The sequence below is a fragment of the Cebus imitator genome, unplaced genomic scaffold, assembly GCF_001604975.1.
Source record: "Cebus imitator isolate Cc_AM_T3 unplaced genomic scaffold, Cebus_imitator-1.0 Scaffold522, whole genome shotgun sequence".
Classification (NCBI taxonomy): domain Eukaryota; kingdom Metazoa; phylum Chordata; class Mammalia; order Primates; family Cebidae; genus Cebus; species Cebus imitator.
In genome coordinates this window covers 1,267,892-1,286,567 of record NW_016107837.1, presented here as the reverse complement: position 1 = coordinate 1,286,567, position 18,676 = coordinate 1,267,892, and the positions used below count along the sequence as shown (strand labels likewise).

The window sequence follows — 18,676 nt, the reverse complement described above, 5'->3', positions numbered from 1 at the left end:
AGGTATGTTTTTTCTTTGTTTTTGTTTTTTGGGGTTTTTGTTTGTTTTGAGATGGAGTTATGCTCTTGTTGCCATCTCAGCTCAATGTAAACTCCGCCTCCTGAGTAGCTGGGACTACAGGCCTGTGCCACCACACACGGCTAATTTTGCATTTTTAGTAGTGATAATGTTTCTCCAAATTGGTCAGGTTGGTCTCGAGCTGACCTCAGGTGATCTGCCCACTTTGGCAGGTGCTGGGATTACAGACATGAGCCACTGAACCCAGCCAGGGTTCAGTTTTGTAAGGGAAGCAGACCATAAAGTTTGGAAAATTTGCAGCCTGAAAGTGCGATAGAAAATAAAATTTCATTTTCTGAGGAGAAATTAAAGCCAGCTGCAGGAATGTTAATCCCCAAGACAATGGGGGAAAATGTCTCCAGGGCATTTCAGAGGTCTTCATGGCAGCTCCTCCCATCACAGGCCCAGATGCCCAGGAGAGAAATACTGTTTCCTGGGCTGGGTCCAGGGTTCCCTTGCTGTGCGCAGCCTGGGGACCTGGTGCCCTGTGTTCCAGCTGCCCCAGCTCTGGCTGAAAGGGGTAGAGCTCAGGCCATGGCGTCAGAGGGTACAAGCTCCAGGCCTTCGCAGCTTCCACCTGATGTTGAGCCTGCGAGTGCACAGAAGTCAAGAATCAGGTTTTGGAACCCTCTGCCTAGATTTTGGAGGATATGTGGAAACACCTGGATGCCTGGGCACAAGTTTGCTGCAGGGCGGGGCACTCATGGAGGACCTCTTAGAGTAGTGCAGAAGGAAATGTGGGGTTGGAGCCCCTACACAGAGTTGCCACTGGAAAACCACCTAGTTGAGCTGTGGGAAGAGAGCCACTGTCCTCCAGACCCCAGAGTGATGGATCCACTGACAGCTTGCACCGTGCACCTGGAAAAGCTGCAGATGCTCAGCGCCAGCCTGTGAAAGCAGCTGGGAGGGAGGCTGTACCCTGCAAAGCCACAGGGGCAGAGCTGCCCAAGACCTTGGGAACTTAACCTCTTGCATCAGCATGACCTGGATGTGAGATACAGAGTCAAAGGAGATCACTTTGGAGCTTTAAGATTTGACCGCCCAGCTGGATTTCAGACTTGCATGGGGCCTGTAGCCCCTTTGTTTTGGCCAATTTCTCCTATTTGGGATGGCTGTATTTACCCAGTGTTTGTACTCCCCATTGGATCTAAGAAGTAATTATATTGCTTTTGATTTTACAGGCTTGTAGGTGGAAGGGACTTGTCTTGAATGAAACTTTGGACTGTGGACTCTTGAGTTAATACTGAAATGAGTTAAGACCTTGGACTTTGGGAAGGCATGATTGGTTTTTAAATGTGAGAGCATGAGATTTGGGAGGGGCCAAGGTGGAATGATATAGTTTAGCTGTGTCCCCACCCAGATCTCATCTTGAATTCCCACATGTTGTGGGAGGGACCTGATGGGAGGTAATTGAAGTAGGGCAGGTCTTTTCCATGTTGTTCTCCTGATGGTGAGTAAGTCTCACACATCTGATGGTTTTATAAGGACGAGTTTACTTGCACAATCTCTTTCTCTGCCTGCCACCATCCACGTGAGATGTGACCTGCACCTCCTTGCCTTCCACCATGATTGTGAGGCTTCCCGAGCCGTGTGGAACTGTTAAGTTCATTAAACCTTTTCTTTTGTAAATTGTTCAGTCTCGGGTATGTCTTTATTAGCAGCCACGGTGTGAAAACGGACTAATACAGGTGCACACTGCTCTACTGGCTCCAGTCGTATTTTTAAGGCTCCCTTTATTTCCTAATTGTGACTGCTTTTACTTGCAACGTAAGGATTCCATTCTGCCCATCTCTGAAATTATTTTTTTCCTTTTCAAAAACACTCTGCCATCTTTTCAAGGTATCTGCCATCTCTTTCAAGCATCTGATGAGCTTGATAACTTTTGGTGGGGTTGGGAGGGAACAACAGGGTCTAGCCCAGGCTGGAGTGCAGTGGCATAGTCATAACTCACTTTAGCCTCAACCTCCCTGGGCACAAGTGACCCTCCCGTCTTAGCCTCCTTAGTAACTAGGACTATAGGCATGTGCCACCACACCCTAATTTTTTTTTTTTTTTTAATTAATATTTTGTAGAAGAGGAGTTTCACCATCTTGCCTAGGCTGGTCAAGAAGTCCTGGGCCCAAGCAGTCCTCCTGCCTCGACATCCCAAAGTGCTGGGATTATAGGTGTGAGCCATCCCATCGTACCCAGCCAAAGGCTTGGTGATTTCAGTGGGAAAAAAAGATCTTACTTATTTACATGTTTGTGCCAAGTACTGTGCTAATGGATGGGGACACCATGATAAGTATTTGATAAATAACATTTCTTGTTTTAAGGGAGTATAGAAGAAATGGTTAAGTCAGGAATGGGAGGAGTGAGAGAAATGGAAGCAACCTTTCGGGTAGGCCTTGAAGAATGAGCAGAAATTCACTAAAATGGGGTGGGAGTGGCAGGACCCTTGCCTGTTATCAAATTATGGCACTGATAATGAACTGTGCTTTACCCCAGGTACCCTGGGTGTCAGTTCAAAGTCCCTGACTTCTTTCAGGTTCGAAGTCAGGTTCTTTGAACTGACTTCCAGGATACCTGGAGGAAAGTACATTTCTGCTTCTGCTTGAAGTATTGTTTGGAAGCATGAATTTGTTCCAGTGAGGTTGCTATTTTAGAGAACCTCTTGAGAGTGCTGTACGCAGTGTCAACTGTGAGAAATATTAAGTGAACGTGAAAAACTGAGGCCAACTGAACCAAGCCATGTAATTATACATACCTTAAACATGTATCAGCTACCTCAGTTGACTTGTATGTGAGCCACATTTGTGCACATCTGATGTTCCAGCATTCACTCTCTTTCCCTCCACTTCTCAATAACTCACAAGCTGTAAACCTTCTGAGGCCCCCTTCCACAGAGAGCAAGCTTCAGGCTTTTTTCAAGGTAAAGTATCACAGTTGTATTTCTTAACCATTTAACATGTTTAGAACTTTACTACCATTTTTACTAGGTTGTTTTGTGTATGTGTGTCACTGACAAAATTTTTTAGTGTTGTGCCCCTCATTTTATTTTTCCTCACAAACTGTGGATTTTTGCATAGCAAGATGTGTTTTTTTTTGGGGGGGGGGGGAACACATATGTCTGTAACTGCAAATGAAGCCAGAAAGGTGAGGGACAAGTTGGGAGGGGAGGTTGGCTATATGATATGAAGATTTGGGCCTGTGTTCTGTAGGCAGTGCTTGTGATCATTTGGGAGCACTTGCAATATTCTTGGATGTTTTGGAGCCTGGTGATTTTTTTTGGGTATTACCTTGTGGCACTTTTAACTTCCTCAGACCTCCTCCTCCTGCCTTCTTCTGCCTTTCTGTCTCCTGTAGAGCATTCCTGTTGTAGCTGCTTGTTTTTCTTTATCTTCCCTGGGAGCCAGTGGAGTTTTGACTTGCATGTGTGCTTTTTTTTTGGCAGGGTCTCACTCTGTCACTGAGGCAGGAGTCCGGTGGCGTGATCGTGGCTCACTACTGCTCCAACTTCCCAGTCTTAAGCGAGCCTCCCACCTCAGCCTCCCAGGTAGCTGGGACTACAGTCACACACCACTATGCCCAGCTAAGTTTTTGTATTTTTTTTTTGTAGAGATGGGGTTTCCCCTTGTTGCCCAGGCTGGGACAATGACTTATTCATTTTCTAGGTAAAGTGTTGAAGGAGAGTTGAAGAGGGTCTAGATTAGGGCTTCTGGATGCTGGATTTCTTCACTGAGATGTAAGCCCCTAGAGAATTGAATTTGGCTAGCCCTTTGGTGACAGCTTGGATTGTTCCTTAGCCCACAGATGCGTCTGACTAAGGGTAGAGGCCCATGTCTTTCTTGAGGAGCCCAGAGCTGGAGGCAGTGCTGTTTGAGATTAGGCCCCCTCTGGTGTGCCCTTGAGAGAATTCCCATTGTGTGGCACTGCTCAGGTGCTCCCATCTGGCATGGGTCAAATAATCAGATTTGCGAGCGTCTTACAACCATCCTCATGCCCCAGCCAACCTGGGGTTTTGGATACAGGAGAGGCAGCTAAGCTGCTAGCTGGTCTCCAGCAGGCTCTGCTCAGTGGCCATCAACACCAGGTAGCTTGGTAAGCCTGCCTCCTGTGCTGCCTGTGGGCTCCAGGGCATGGTGGGGGATGTTGACGGCCTCTAGCACCTCAGGTAAATCTGCCCATTGGCCTCTGGAGGAGTGGCTCCTTAGGTTTCCTTCATTATCTTACCCTTTCTCCGCACCCCCAGAAATTACCTTGTTTTTATATGGGTCCCCAAAGCCTAGGCCATCTTGGCTAAAAGATGTGAAAGCCCTTTGCTCCTCTCAGGCCCCTGGAGATTTTGGTTGTGGCCTGATTGCCGGTGGCAGCTTGGCAGCTTAATTGGGGCCATGAGATAATTTATTGGAAGACCTGGTTACTTGGCATCCGAACCTGCCTCATCGCCTCTTTGAGCATAGTCTACTGCTTTCCGCTTTGATCAGATTCATTCCTCTTCTGCAAACCTTCAGGGGAAGCCAGTTTTCAAGGCCCCTGAGCCTTAGGAGTAAATCATTCTGGGCGAGGACTGCATGTTACTGCCTCTGTGCAGCTTTCTTCACCTCCTCTGAGTCCTCCTCTAAGTCTAAGCCATTGTGATTATCTGCATCCCACCAAGTCTTTTCTGGAAATGAATAAAGCCCTTGTGAGAGCTGGAAGCATTGGTTCCAGTTCCTCCTGTGGTGAAGGTTTGTTTTGCCTTTATTTCATATCACTCATACCTTAAGAAGAGGTAAACTTTCCAGCCCTTTTGATATAATATCTATTTATTATTTAATTTGTTGATCATCTTTCCAGCGAGAATGTATGCTTCATGGGCAGTTGTTTTGTTCCTGCTTCCCATTCCATTCCTAGCCCCTGGAGCAGTGCCTTACCCAGCTGTGGCACCTGTCAATAGTTAGCAAATTAGTTGATAGAGTGTTAGGTGTTACGGTGTTAGGAACCATACTGGGTGTTTCCTTCAGCAGTCACTGTTCCACAGAGATTAGGTGTTCTACTCCACTGAAGATGTGGACACAGAGGCCAAGTATTTGTGCAAGGCTATAGGGCTTATATGGCCAGCCACATCATTGCTGACCACTTAGCACATACCCTCCTTTGTATAATGAGCAAGAGCCTCCTGGTTCTCTTGAGTATTAAGGTGGGCGTGGTTATTGATATGACTGAGGGCATCAGAGTTCCATTTAAGAGGTGTTTGTGGCTGGGCGTGGTGGCTCACACTTATAATCCCACCACTTTGGGAGGCCAAGGTAGGTGGATCACTTGAGGTCAGAAGTTGGAGACCAGCCTGGCCAACATGGCAAAACCCCGTCTGTACTAAAAATACAAAAAATTAGTCGGGCATAGTGGTGGGTTCCTGTAATCCTAGCTAGTTGGGAGGCTGAGGCCCTAGAATTGCTTGAACCCAGGAGGTGGAAGCTGCAGTGAGCCAAGATCATACCGCTGCACTCCAGCCTGCGTGACAGAGCAAGACTCTGTCTCCCCCAAAAAAATTGTTTTTATATTTTTATTTATATTTTAATTTTTATTTTGAGATGGAGTTTCACTGGTCACCCAGGCTGGAGCACAATGGCGTTGTCTTGGCTCACTGCAACCTCTGCCTCCTGGGTTCAAACGATTCTCCTGCCTCAGCCTCCCGAGTAGCTGGGATTATAGGAGCCTACTACCACACCTGGCTAATTTTTGTATTTTCAGTAGAGACGGGGTTTCACCAGGTTGGCCAGGCAAGTCTCAAACTCCTGACCTCAGGTGACCCGCCTGCCTCAGCCTCCCAAAGTGCTGGGATTACAGGTGTGAGCCACTGTGCCCAGCCTAGGTGTCTTATTTTCTGTGGATAATTGTATCAGACCCTGCCTTCCAGGTGGGATTTGAGGGCTCTGTGTACCTGATGTAGGGCTAGGTGGGCTAAACAGAAGAGCTGCTCATCAGAGCATCTCCCCGTGGACTGGCTGCAGAGTTACAGGATCCTTCTGGTTCTGGTGTGCTTCCCACAGCCGCTTTTCTGCTGACTCTTTCTTTGTTCATAGGAATGCAGTTGTATGAGATAGGGTGATAGAATTTGGTTCCAGTCCACCACTCTTCCTGCCTGCTTAACAATCTGTTTCTATCCATTAGCAGAGTGCTTTGTATATGATAGAGACAGATGCACATGTGCATACGCAGTCCCGGACTTAGTGTTTCATTTAGGATTTTTCAACTTAAGATGAATTTATTGGGAGTTAGCCCCATTGTAAGTCAAGGAGCATCTGCACGTCATATACATACACACAACGTATATACATAATTATATGTCACACTCCTGCTACAGTGGGGGGGATCAATATCTAAAGTGCTTATAATAGCTTTATTGGAGGGGGAAAAAACCTCTAAGAATAACAGAATAGGGAGCCACGGTGACTCAGGACAGTTGTCCTGGTGCTTGAGGAGCGAGGCTGTGCGTTCAAGGCCAGGCTGGGCAACATTTAGAAAAAGTAACAGAATAATTACATAGACCTTAAGTCATAAATCTGTAAGATTGAAGAAAGCCCTGAAGCCCTCCCAACTTCCATCCCATTGTCACCTCTCTGTGCTGCACTTTGAGCCTCATGGCTTTGTTCTCACCTGGGCTGCCCTGAGTTTCCTTGGTCTGCAGTCTGGCTTGTTCAGTCTCCCATCTGTTCTCACTGGACACAGGTGACACGGTCTCTAAATGCACATCTCAGCATGTCACGTCTATCGTAAAACCCTCATGGCCCTGCCCTGAGAGTGTAGTTACCGAGGCTTGTTAGGATCCGGACCTTCTGCACCTTTGTTGTCCTCCGTTCTCTCTCCACCTGCACATGGTGCTTGTCTGGGGCATCCCTCATCCCTTCTGCCCACCCCACCCACACCCATTGTTTTTTGACACTTTAGGCCCCATTCAGTCAAGCTTCCTCTAGATAGCCCAGCTGGTCCTCAGTGCGGTTGGACTGGGGCTGCAACTCCTTTGCTGCTGCTTCCACTCGCTTAGGTCACCAGAGTCCCACTTCCTGTGTCTGAGCTCACTGGCCGCCTCTTAGTCCCTCCGCCTGTGCACTGCAGCTGTTCACTGCTTCTTCCTCCTTGAAGAGGGAGATTTTGTCTAAGTCACAGCTCCAGGTTCTCCTAGTTTTGTTTCTTTTAAAATCTGTTGGCTGGGTGCAGCGCGTGTAATCCCAGCACTTTGGGAGGCCAAGGCGGGTGGACCACCTGAGGTCGGGAGTTTGAGACCACCCTGATGAACATGGAGAAACCCGACTCTACTAAAAATACAAAATTAGCTGGCTGTGGGGGCTCCTGCCTGTAATCCCAGCTACTCTGGAGGCTGAGGCAGGAGAATCATTTGAACCCAGGAGGCGGAGGTTGCAGTGAGCCGAGATCGTGTCATTGCACTCCAGACTGGGCAACAAGAGCGAAATTCTGTCTCAAAAAAGATAAGTAAACAAATAAGTTTTTAAAAAATTCTCTTTTACAGACCTTATCTACCCACCTTCCCAAGTTTTCACACATTCTGAAATCTCGACATCCATTCCAGTTCTCGCTTTGGAGTTTGCAGCTACCTGTGGTCCTTTCTCCCTTGGTATCTCACACCTAGCTTTTCTAAAACTACCCTCAGCATCTGTTGTATTCTCCCTTCCCTCATTTGGTTTTATGGCATCACTCTGGTAGATTAAGAAGCTAGACACCTTGGCATGATTTGTTTCTCCCTTCACCTTGGAAGCTTTAGGAATCCCTAACACCTGGCTCTCCTGACCAGTCAGACATGACCACTTCTCTACCTCATCTCCTCTTTTCTTAGTGGTGGGGGTGCCATCAACACCCAACTCTTACCTTCATATATTCCTCCAATAAATATGAGCATCTGCTTTGTGCAAGGTCGTGGCTAGGTACAAAGTAGAAATAGCCCTGTCCTTGTAGCACTTACGTAAGTGAGAGAGCATACTGGACGAGAGACTGGAGTGTGCTGGCACCCTTTCTAAAATGGAGTACCTGTTGGCGGAAGGAGGAGGCAGGGGTTCCTTTGGAACACACTAAGTTTGAGTAATCTGAAAATCACCGTCAGTGTTCCTTTCTAGAATTAATGTATCTGATTCTGCCACTAACGTACCTATTTGAGGAGGTTTAAGCCTAGGGTCTGTTTGCTAGGTGTGGACGACTTTGGGCAAGTTACTTAACTCCTGAGAATCCTTAGTTGCCTCATGTGTAAGATGGGGACCGCAACAGTTGCCTGTTTCTTTACTGGGTGATGTGGGGAGCACATGGGTGACATTCATATTTGGGAAGCACAGTACCTTGTGAGTATGTGTAGAAGGCACCGCTCAGCTGTTGTTAGTTTCTTATTCCGTTGGACTCCCTCACCTGCATGATTCAGAACCCTTTGTAGTTGGTGAGGGCTACTTTCCCATGACCCCGTAGGTCTCCATTCACTCCATTTTTGTATTCCCACCACCCTGGGGATGCTCTGCTGGGAATACTCCTGTCTCACTTCAGTGCCCTGGTGAAATCCAGCCCCTTGATGGATTTCCCTAAGGCCAGCCTTCCAAATTCCTTCCAGCTTTGACTCCTGACCCTTACTAAACCCAGAAGAGAGAAAAACAAATTGCTGTATGGGCCAGTGCATGGAGAATGAGGAAGCTCCAGACGGCTTTGCAGGGAAGTAATAATGGTCTAGCTGGGCCATTATTAGGGATGCAGGAGGCTGGTTTCAGAGTCGTGAGGGGTGTGCAGGCCAGGACAGCCACAAAGGATATCTTCAGCAATAGTTGGAAGCCTCGATAGCAACGAAATGGAAGGAGAAAGGCTTAAGAACAGCCCGGTTGTGGGCCTCAGGTGTTTCCCTTTGCTCTCCAGGCTGATCTCTCCATCTGCCTTTGTCAGTGGCATGTCTCTCTTCTAAATTCTGAGATACACTGTTGATGTGGATAATTTTCCAGTGGAAAAAAAAGCCCCTATGTTACAGGTGTGCACCCAAATGTAAGATATTTCTTGGCATCAGAAACATTTGTGGATATTAGAACCCAGGACATGTGGTGGATCTGGGACTGTGGTGGTCTGAATGGCCTTGAGTCCTAAGGTGATGTCAGGGCACCTCCCACCTCTGTTCAAACCAGCTAGTCTTGGCCTAGCCAGAACCTCTTCCTTGAATGTCTGTTTAAAGTTGAACACTTACCAGGTGAGGTGTTGCTTTGGGAAGCATTTGTGCATTTTTTTTTTTTAAGGGACTTTACTTTGTGGCCTGGGCTGGAGTGCAGTGGTGCAATCATGGTTCACTGCAGTCTAGAACTCCTGGGCTCAAGTGATCCCACTGTCTCAGCCCCTGCAGTAGCTGGGACTACAAGTGACTGCCACCACATCTTGATAGTTTTTTAATTTAATTTTAATTTTTTGTAGAGGCAGAATCTCGCCATGTTAACCAAGCTGGTTTACAATTACTGGACTCAAGAGACCCTCTCCCTTCAGCCTCCCAAAGTGCTGGGATTACAGGGCATGAGCCACTGTGCCTGGCCCATTTGTGCATTCTGGTGAGAGCACCTGTAGTCCCATAGTATGGGCCAGCCTAAGGAGATGCAAGTTACCCTTTTAACACAGTGAAGGGAATTTCAGCTCCAAACCATTCAGGTCAAGCTGGAGAATGAGGTGCTAAGGGAGTGAGATACTCACAGTATGCCATTTTCTCAGAATCAGACCACCAAGTGTTGAAGAAAATCCCCAGCTCAGCTGGGACTGGCGGCATCTTTGGGCGTCTCCTGAGAAACCTCCTCTGGCCTCCCCTTCTCCTGTACTTCTTGCACGCTTAGTTCCTAACTCAGTTACAGCTGCCCACCAGCACCCTCCTCACCCCTCTACCTCCACTAGATTCCGTACAGAGGCTGTGTTTACTCATTGCTATATTCCCAGGGCAGGGGCTGTACTGCTAATGAGACAGGAGGTATGCAGCCCCTTCTTAAACCTGGGTGGGAGGCCAGGCGCGGGGGCTCACACCTAGAATCCCAGCCTTTGGGAGGTTGAGGCAGGTGAATCACCAGAGGTCAGGAGTTTGAGACCAGCTTAGCCAACATGGTGAAACCTTGTGTCTACTAAAAATACAAAAATTAGCCAGGTGTGGTGGCACGAAACTGTAGTCCCAGCTACCTGGGAGGCTGAGGCAAGGAGAATCACTTGAACCCAGGAAGTGGAGGTTGCAGTGAACTGAGATCATGCCACTGCACTCCAGCCTAGGTGATAGAGGAGACTCCATCTCAAAAAAAAAAACAAAAAAAGCCGAGTGGGATTTATCACACAGCATTGTAGGACTTGAGCAGGTTGGAGCTGGGCACTGGGAAGGTGTATTTGTAGAGACTGCCAGCCTGGTGCTGGGGGGCTGAGTATGGTGATGGGTATGTGTCAGCCCACAAACACTGAGCGTTTACAGTGTGCCTGAACTGTTCTAGACATTCTCTTGTAATAACTTCTGGAATCTTCGCACACCCTTGAGGTAGGTGCAGTTCTGTTCAATAGATAAGGAAATGGTGCACAGAGAAGTTCAGTGCCATGCCCCAAGGTCACAGGTTGGGTGCCTGATTTTTTGTTTCTGTTTTTGAGACAGAGTCTCACTCTATCACCAGGCTGGAGTACAGTAGCATGATCCCAGCTCACTGCAACTTCCGTTTTCCGGTTTCAAGCAATTCTCCTGCCTCAGCCTCCCAAGTAGCTGGGACTGCAAGCACACACCACCACGCCTGGCTAATTATTTTTGCATTTTTAGTAGCAACGGGGTTTCACCATGTTGGCCAGGATGGCCTTGATCTCTGGACCTCGTGATCTGCCCGTTTCAGCTTCCCAAAGTGCTGGGATTACAGGTGTGAGCCACCACGCCCAGCCTGTTTTTGTTTATTTGAGATGGAGTTTCACTCTTGTTGCCCAGGTTAGACTGCAATGGCACAATCTTGGCTCACTGCAACCTCCACCTCCCAGATTCAAGAGATTGTCCTGCCTCAGCCTCCCGAGTAGCTGGAATTACAAGCGTCCACCACCCGCTCAGCTAATTTTTTGTATTTTTTAGTAGAGATGGGGTTTCACCATGTTGGCCAGGCTTAGTCTCAAACTCCTGATTACAGGTGTGAGCCACGGTGCCCAGCCAGTGCCTGGATTTCAATCCCAGTTGCCTTGCTCAAGTGATATGCTCTAATTTGAATGCCAACCAGGCTTCATACACCATGCTTAGGAATTAGGCCTTCATAAGGTGCCAGGGAAAGTTGCTGCAGCAAACTGTTTTGGAAAGATGGGCTGGCAGTAGGATAGTTAGGTACCCAGGGAAGGAGACCCAGTATGAGCAGGTACGGTCGTGGTTTGGAGGAATGTGACAAGGCAGCACTGGGGATGCACAGAAGGGTGGATGTGAGAGCGCTCCTGTCGTTTCTGCCACCTGGGTCTCTCACCTACGTCTACTTTGCAACTCCATCTCATTATGCTACTTCAGTGCGTTCCATGGTGTGGTCTTTGGAGCAGCAACTCCTGGGAACATGTTAGAAATGTAAATTGGGGGGCGCCTAGCAGCCTGTGCTTCACAAGCCTTCTGTGGGCTGTGGGAGAGCCTGATGCAGGCCCATGTTTGTGACGCACTGTCCTAGTCTAAGCCACTAGCACCCAGCGGTGGGTGACCACAAGGGTCTTATCCTTGCTTTGGCTCTTTGTTAGTCCCTCAACCATGCCCTGTGCCCAGGGCTCGTGGCTCCATTATGCATTGCGTCACTGACACTGAGTTTACCGTGGTCAGCCTCACTTCTCAGTGGGTCCCTGAATTTAATCTGAGGGCCTCTCAGCTTCTGCCTCTGATTTCTCTACATTTCCTCAAACCTTGTACTTGGCTTCCCAGTTCGCAGTCTCCCAGTTCACCATTCACCTGTGCCAGTGACACAGGCTCAGTTGGACACACAGAATGCCTTGAGTGGCTCTTGTCTCCTCGATTCTGACAGTGAAACTGTGGGAAGAGCCTGAGGCTCTGGGCTCTGCTTGGCTCAGAAGCTCGGTCCCTTCCCTCCCCTTTGCTGAGGGTTTGGTGTGGCCATGTGCGGAAGCGCTGACTTTTGCCTCTTCCCAGCACTTAGCACAGTACCTTGCCAGGATGGCAGGAGCTGGAAAGAAGGGTAGGAGGTGGCATAACCATTACAGTCACGGGCTTTGAGATCAGGAAGTCCTGTACGTGACAATAACGCTTACTTCCTGAGATAAATATAGAATTAAGGATGTCATTACGTAAAATATTCCACAAAGAACCTAGTAACAGAAAGGACCAGTACATTATTGAACTGAGCTTTGTTATCAGTGATGTAAGTGGCAGCATTGATCTTATTGATATCTCTGTTTTTCAGGACTTGAAAATACTGGAAATCTGCCCAGATCCAAATTCTTCTGCAAGCCAGATGAGTAATCAGAGGGCATGAAAGGTTGAGAACACTTGACTTCCCTGCAAACCTTGGCATAGATCACTTCCTTTTCTGTACATTGGCACCAAAGAGCACAATGAGTACAGTAAGTTTTACCAGCTCTTGAATTTTTAATTTTTTTAGGGCTAACTACCGTCTTGCTTGTAGCACGTTAATGAAAGTGAGTTTCATAATGGCACTTCTAAGTAACCTAGTTCTTGAAGGACTATGTATAGAATCTTTCTGGTAGTTACATCAGGTTACTTATTGAGCTAAATTCCAGTCATAAAGGGCACTGTCCTCAAGACAGAACTCTGAGAAGGAGTAGCTTAGGGTTTGAAAGTCTCAGGCCTTCCGAGCAATTGTCAGTAACATAGAAATACTAAACTTTTTGGGTTTGGTTGTTTTGTTTTTTGCCTAGGCTGGAGTGCATTGGTGCTATCTCAGCTCCCTGCAACCTCTTCCTCCAGGGTTCAACTGGTTGTCCATTGGTCAGGCTGGTGTTGAACTCGTGACCTCGTGATCCGCCCACCTCAGCCTCCCAAAGTGCTGGGATTACAGATGTGAGCCACTGGGCCAGGCCGTTTGACTTGTTGGTTTTAAAAATTATTTGTAGACTGGGCATGGTTGCTTACAGCTGTAATCCCAATACTTGAAGGGGTTGAGACAATAAGATCACTTGAGCCTAAGAGTTCAAGACCAGTGAAGGCAACATAGGGAAACTCCATCTCTACCAAAAAAAAAAAAAAATTTTTTTTCTTTTCTTTCTTTTTTTTTTTTTTTTTTTCCTAGAGTGCCCAGGAGGAAATTTTTTTTCTTTTTTAATTAGCCCCAGGTACTTGGGAGGCTGAGGCAGAAAGATTCCTTAATGCCAAGAGTTCAAGGCTAGAGTGAGCTATGATCACACCCACTGCACTCCGGCCTGGATGACAGAGTGAGACCCTGTCTCTACAAAGTAAATAAATAAAAGTATTTGCAACCCCGTTTTCAGTTTTCCCTTCTACTTTATTTCCCTGTGACGTTCTTGGCTCAGTGTGAGCATGATAGTAGTAATCCATAGTGAAAAGTTTCTTAGATTCAGTCACCCAAGTTGATTAGTGATGATTACTGTGTAGAGCTTTTGTTTGTCTTTTGAGCCAGGGGCTTACAGTGTTGCCCAGGCTGGAGTGCAGCAGTGTGATAATAGCTCACTGCAATCTCCAACTCCTGAAGTCAAGCAACCCTTTCACTTCAGCGTCCTAAGTATCTGGGATCATAGGCATGCATTGTGCTTGGCAAAAAAAAANTCAGTCCTGTCTAGCCCCCTACGGCAATAGGTATCAGCAACTGGAATTTGCGGCTCTAGCTTCTGGATGATGCGCAGAGCACCGGTCATGGCCACCAAGGTGATGGTCTTCACACCCTTCTCTGCCATCTCACACACAGACTTGAAGTAGGGATACTGGTCCTTTGTGCTGACATAGGCTGAGGACATGAGCTCATACGTGGAGCTCACCAAGGGCAGGTTGACCACCTGAGCCACCACACTTGGCTGTGGATCACCTGCAACAGGTGCCATTTTTCATTTATTTTTTAAAGATGGGGCCAGGCGCGGTGGCTCACGCTTGTTATCCCAACACTTTGGGAGGCCCAGCCGGGCAGATCACGAGGTCAAGAGATTGAGACCATCCTGGCCAACATGGTGAAACCCCGCCTCTACTAAAAATACAAAAATTAGCTGGGTGTGGTGGTGCACGCCTATAGTCCTAGCTACTCAGGAGGCTGAGGCAGGAGAATTGTTTAAACCCGGGAGGCGGAGGTTGCATTGAGCCAAGATCACGCTACAGCACCCCAGCCTGGCAACAGAGTAAGACTTTGTCTCAGAAAAAAAAAAAATTGTAGGCATGGAGTCTTGCCTTATTGCCCAGGCTGATCTTGAACCCCTGGCTTCAAGCAGACCTCCCACCCGGGATCCCAAAGTGAGCGACCATACCCAGACTGTCTAGAGCTTTTATCACATCTGTGAGGCACCTCTGGTGTGGTGTAACTCAGGTGTCACCTGGAACCCCTTTAGCTCTAGAGGAGATTGCCTGAAAGTCCCCCTGTCCCAGTTTATTCTCTACTGACAAAGTTCCCTCTGCAAGGTTGATCAAGTGATCTAAACTCAAAACAAATGTTTTCTGAGATCCTGAATTCCTTATCAGGCAGACCAGATTTGAAATAGCCTGCTAATGTTTTCCAGTGCTCCAGAGGTGCTGTGAATGGTACAGAAAGATGGATGGTGGGGGCAGGATGGGGCTGAACAAACAGTTCTAAGAAGGAACGGTGATGGAAATGCTGCTCTCATCCTCTGACCCCTTTGGGTCCTCACCCTCTTCTGTTACTTCCAGACTATGCCTGGCCTCCATTGTGCTCCAAGGCCCACTTTTGATGTGATACACAAAAAAGTCTGTTTCTCTGACTTCCCTCCCACCTTGGTGCTTCACCTGCAGATTACCACGTAGCTCACCTGTAGGAAGATGGATGTTCTAAGCCTTACCTCTGAAGCCCCATCTCTGCCTAGGGTGGATTAGAACAGGCAAAAGAATGTAGCCTTTTATAAGTGTGCGTGAAGAAATTGGTTAAAATTCCTGAAATTATGGTGTGGTTGTGATTAGATGGTCAGTTTCCACTAGAAGCAACAGACCTTGGAGGGCCCTGCTAGTTAAAAGGTGGAGAGTCATGAGCAGAATTATGGGAGGGCAAGAGGGGAGAGCTCTGCAAATATTCCTGGACTTACTGAGCCTGTCCTGAGTGGTCCAGAGAAGCTATTTGGGAGGAGGAGGCTCAGAGACAGTAGAATGGGAGGGTGAAGGATGTCCTCAGGAGGGCCGTGACATTTAAGTGGATTCTGGAAAGCTGTGCAAGAATTGGCCAAGTGAAGAAAGGGAGGGATGGGCACTCCAGGTAGGGAAGAAGCTCTGGTGAAAGGCATGGAGGAACAGACAGGAAAGAGGATTCCTGGGGTTAGGGAGGGGTGGGGACATTCCTTTAATTACCCATGCAAGAAGATTTAGGGTCCAGGACCCATGGCTGCCTTTTTGGCTCCCTCCATGGGACCCAGAAACCACACAGGTAGCTGTGTAGGGCATGAAGATCTCCTTAGCAGTGTCTAGTAAGACAGACTTGGTCTGCTGCAAGGAAAGGAGGCTACAAGGACGTTGTCAAAGAGAAGCGGGTAAATACAAAGAGTCCTAAGTAACCTGGTGGCTGCTGGAGAAACCCTTAAAGCACTGGGCAGTAGAACTCCCCTGAGGTTAGTGTCAGCTCCCTTGAGGCAAAGAGCAGCTGCTCACTTTGAGCTGCTGCTGTCACTTGGCCTCTGGGCCCTCCTGGGGCTGGTTCTGTGCTCCTTAGTCCATGAGAAGTTGCTATACCCAGCTTCATTTCCAAAATATCTCAAGCTGTCATTTGATAGAGTAGCATTGGAACACAAAGAATTAGGCTTAGCCCTGTTGCCTAGCAAAGGCTTGGCTGTGTGGTGCCTGTTCCTGGGTCTTATATGAATCTCACCTTCAGTATCTGGTCCTTTCAGAGTTTCCTGGGTCAGAATGACCCCAGTAAGGCTAAGGAATTGGGCCATTAGTGGCATCTTCCATCTCTGCACAGTACTTTGTATAATGATCTCATTTAGTCCTTGTAACAGCTGTGCAAGGCTGGTACTGGTGAGGAACTTGAGACTTAGTAGTGCAGTACCTGTCCCAGGTGGTCAGGTGCAAAGGAGAGCAAGACAGGGCAGAGGGGAGAACAGCACGGAAACACACAGTGGGAATAACAAGGCGACAGGCTCTGTTGGGAAGGCCTGTTCCCTGATGAAGGTAGAGGATGTTCTCAGCTCATCTTTTGGAACCAGCCAGACCAGAAATGCTGGAGCATATTGGCAAACCAGCAGCCCTAAGGATGTGGAAGAAAGGCTGGTCAGTGTCATTTGCAGATCCACCAGTTGAGAGCCTGGAAGACAAGCCTTCTGGAAGACATGGCTCTTGGGCAGCCACTGGGAACAGGCTTGAAAAAGCTTTGGTTCTTTGAGTTCTTTGTGGGAAATGATTGTCTGGTGTGAATCACACTTGATAATATCCTGAAAGGTTCAAGGCCACATTTCCGAAGGAAAGATAAGCTTTCCACAAGGTATAGAAACTCAGAAAACTTGAAGTTCTTTAAGAAACAAAAAGGGCTTAATAAGGCTGAACACAAAGTCAAGGAAGAGAAATTGATAACTTTTGGTTAAAGGGAAAGGTTTCCAGCCTTTTGGCCAGGGCATCCACTACCAAGCTTTTGTAAAGGGATGCATCATGTCCCTTTTGACCTGCGGATAGTTTGATATAACAGAAGTTTTACTTTCTAGAATTTCTACTCATTGTATGTTTTGGATGATTTTCTCTCTCTGTAAGCATTCAGTATTCTGGAATCTCAAGTTTTGAAAGGAGCTCTAACTTCAAGTCTACTCACTGGCTTCTTACTGAGTTGAACTGTTTCTAGTGTTGCCCTTTTAGCTCTTCCTGAAACCCTGACATTCTGGTGGTCATGTGACTATTTTTTCCTCCTTGCTACTCAGAGAAAGCGTCGTGGTGGAACAATAAATTCTAGACAAGCCCAGAAGCGAACTCGGGAAGCAGCCTCCACCCCAGAGATTTCCTTGGAAGCAGAACCCATAGAACTTGTGGAAACTGGTAAGATTGCCAGGGGCACTACAACTGTGGGGTGTTAAGGTGGAGAGGTAACACTGTAGCAGGGTGAGCTATTAGAAGTTGTTTTCAGTGTCTTTAGAAGGCTTATGCAGTCTCACACTTACCATTTACAACTCAGCGGCCCATCTTAAAAAAAGAAAAATTGGCCGGGCGCAGTGGATCATGAGGTCAAGAGATCGAGACCATCCTGGCCAACATGGTGAAACCCCGTCTCTACTAAAAATACAAAAATTAGCTGGGTGTAGTAGCGTGTGCCTGTAGTCCCAGCTACTCGGGAAGCTGAGGCAGGAGAATTGCTTGAACCCGGGAGGCGGAGGTTGCAGTGAGCTGAGGTTGTGCCACTGCACTCCAGCCTGGCGATGGAGCGAGAGTCCGTCTCAAAAATAAATAAATAAATAAAAAGGAAAAGGAAAAATCTCCAGTGCAAATGAGATGGCCCACCTTTTCTATTTGAAATCGTATCTCCCAATTCACTTGACCTTGTAAAGTACTTGGCTTTCCTCTTCTGTTTTTCATTAAGACATAAAATCACCCAAGAAGGTAAATCTGTCCACAGAGCTCCCTGTGTTGGAACTTAGAGGTCAGATTGGATTTCCCCTTTCTGCCTGCTCAAGAAGTGCTTGATGGCCAGCCTGAGTTAAGTGCCTTTGCCCTGCCTATATTGTTTTTATAACTAGGATACCTGCAAGCTGGCATTTTAAAGAGAAACAACGTAGTGCAAAATGGGCGCCCCCCGCAAGAGTAGTAAAGTTCTCTGTGGTCTCTGAGTTTCACATCTACAAGTGGGTTCTTAAATGCTTCGACTTATTTCACTAGAGGCTAGGACTCTGTCTCTAGACCAGAAAGGAACCAGCTGCTTTTCAGCGTGGTATGCGTTATCCTCAAGGCAGTCTCACCCCTGTGCGAGGGTATGTGCCTAGGGCTGCCCATTAGAGCACTGTTTTTGTAAGAGCTCAGAGTTGTGTTCACCAGAAAGAGAAGGGTTCAATAAATTATTGTGTATCAGTATATGGACTGTTGGACAGCCCTTCTTTTTAATAAAGAATGTGGTGGTTTTTATATAAATTATATTGTACATCTAAGATTATCATGGTTTTTATTCTTGTGAAACTTCGTGATACAAGAAAATAAAACAGATTGGCCAGATTGCTTGAGCTCAGGAGTTCCAGACCAGCTTGGACAACAACATAGCAAGACAAATAAAAAAACTAGCCAGATGTGGGAGGCTGAGGTGGGAGGATCACACAAGCCTGGAACTTTGAAGCTGCAGTGAGCTGTGACCATGCCACTGCACTCCAGCCCGGGCAACAGCAAGACCCCACCTCAAAGGGAAACAAAAGAAGTTAAGATACGTAGGCCAGGCATGGTGGCTCACACTTGTAATCCCAGCATTTTGGGAGGCCAAGGTAGGTGGATCATCTGAAGTCAGGAGTTCGAGACCGGCCTGGCCAATATGGTGAAACCTTGTCTCTACTTAAAAAAAAAAAAAAA

General features: G+C 47.4%; 1 protein-coding gene across 1 annotated transcript in view; it reads left to right on the top strand.

Moving 5' to 3' along the window:
* The window catches only part of RNF4 (ring finger protein 4), a gene marked incomplete at its 3' end in the record, with an annotated part of 30,786 nt that overhangs the window by 7,191 nt on the left and 4,919 nt on the right, over positions 1-18,676 (top strand). The window contains exons 2-3 of the mRNA XM_017514284.2: positions 12,426-12,585; positions 17,053-17,167. Of these exons, the coding sequence (XP_017369773.1) occupies positions 12,577-12,585; positions 17,053-17,167 (124 nt within the window). The remainder of the gene's footprint in view (positions 1-12,425; positions 12,586-17,052; positions 17,168-18,676) is intronic.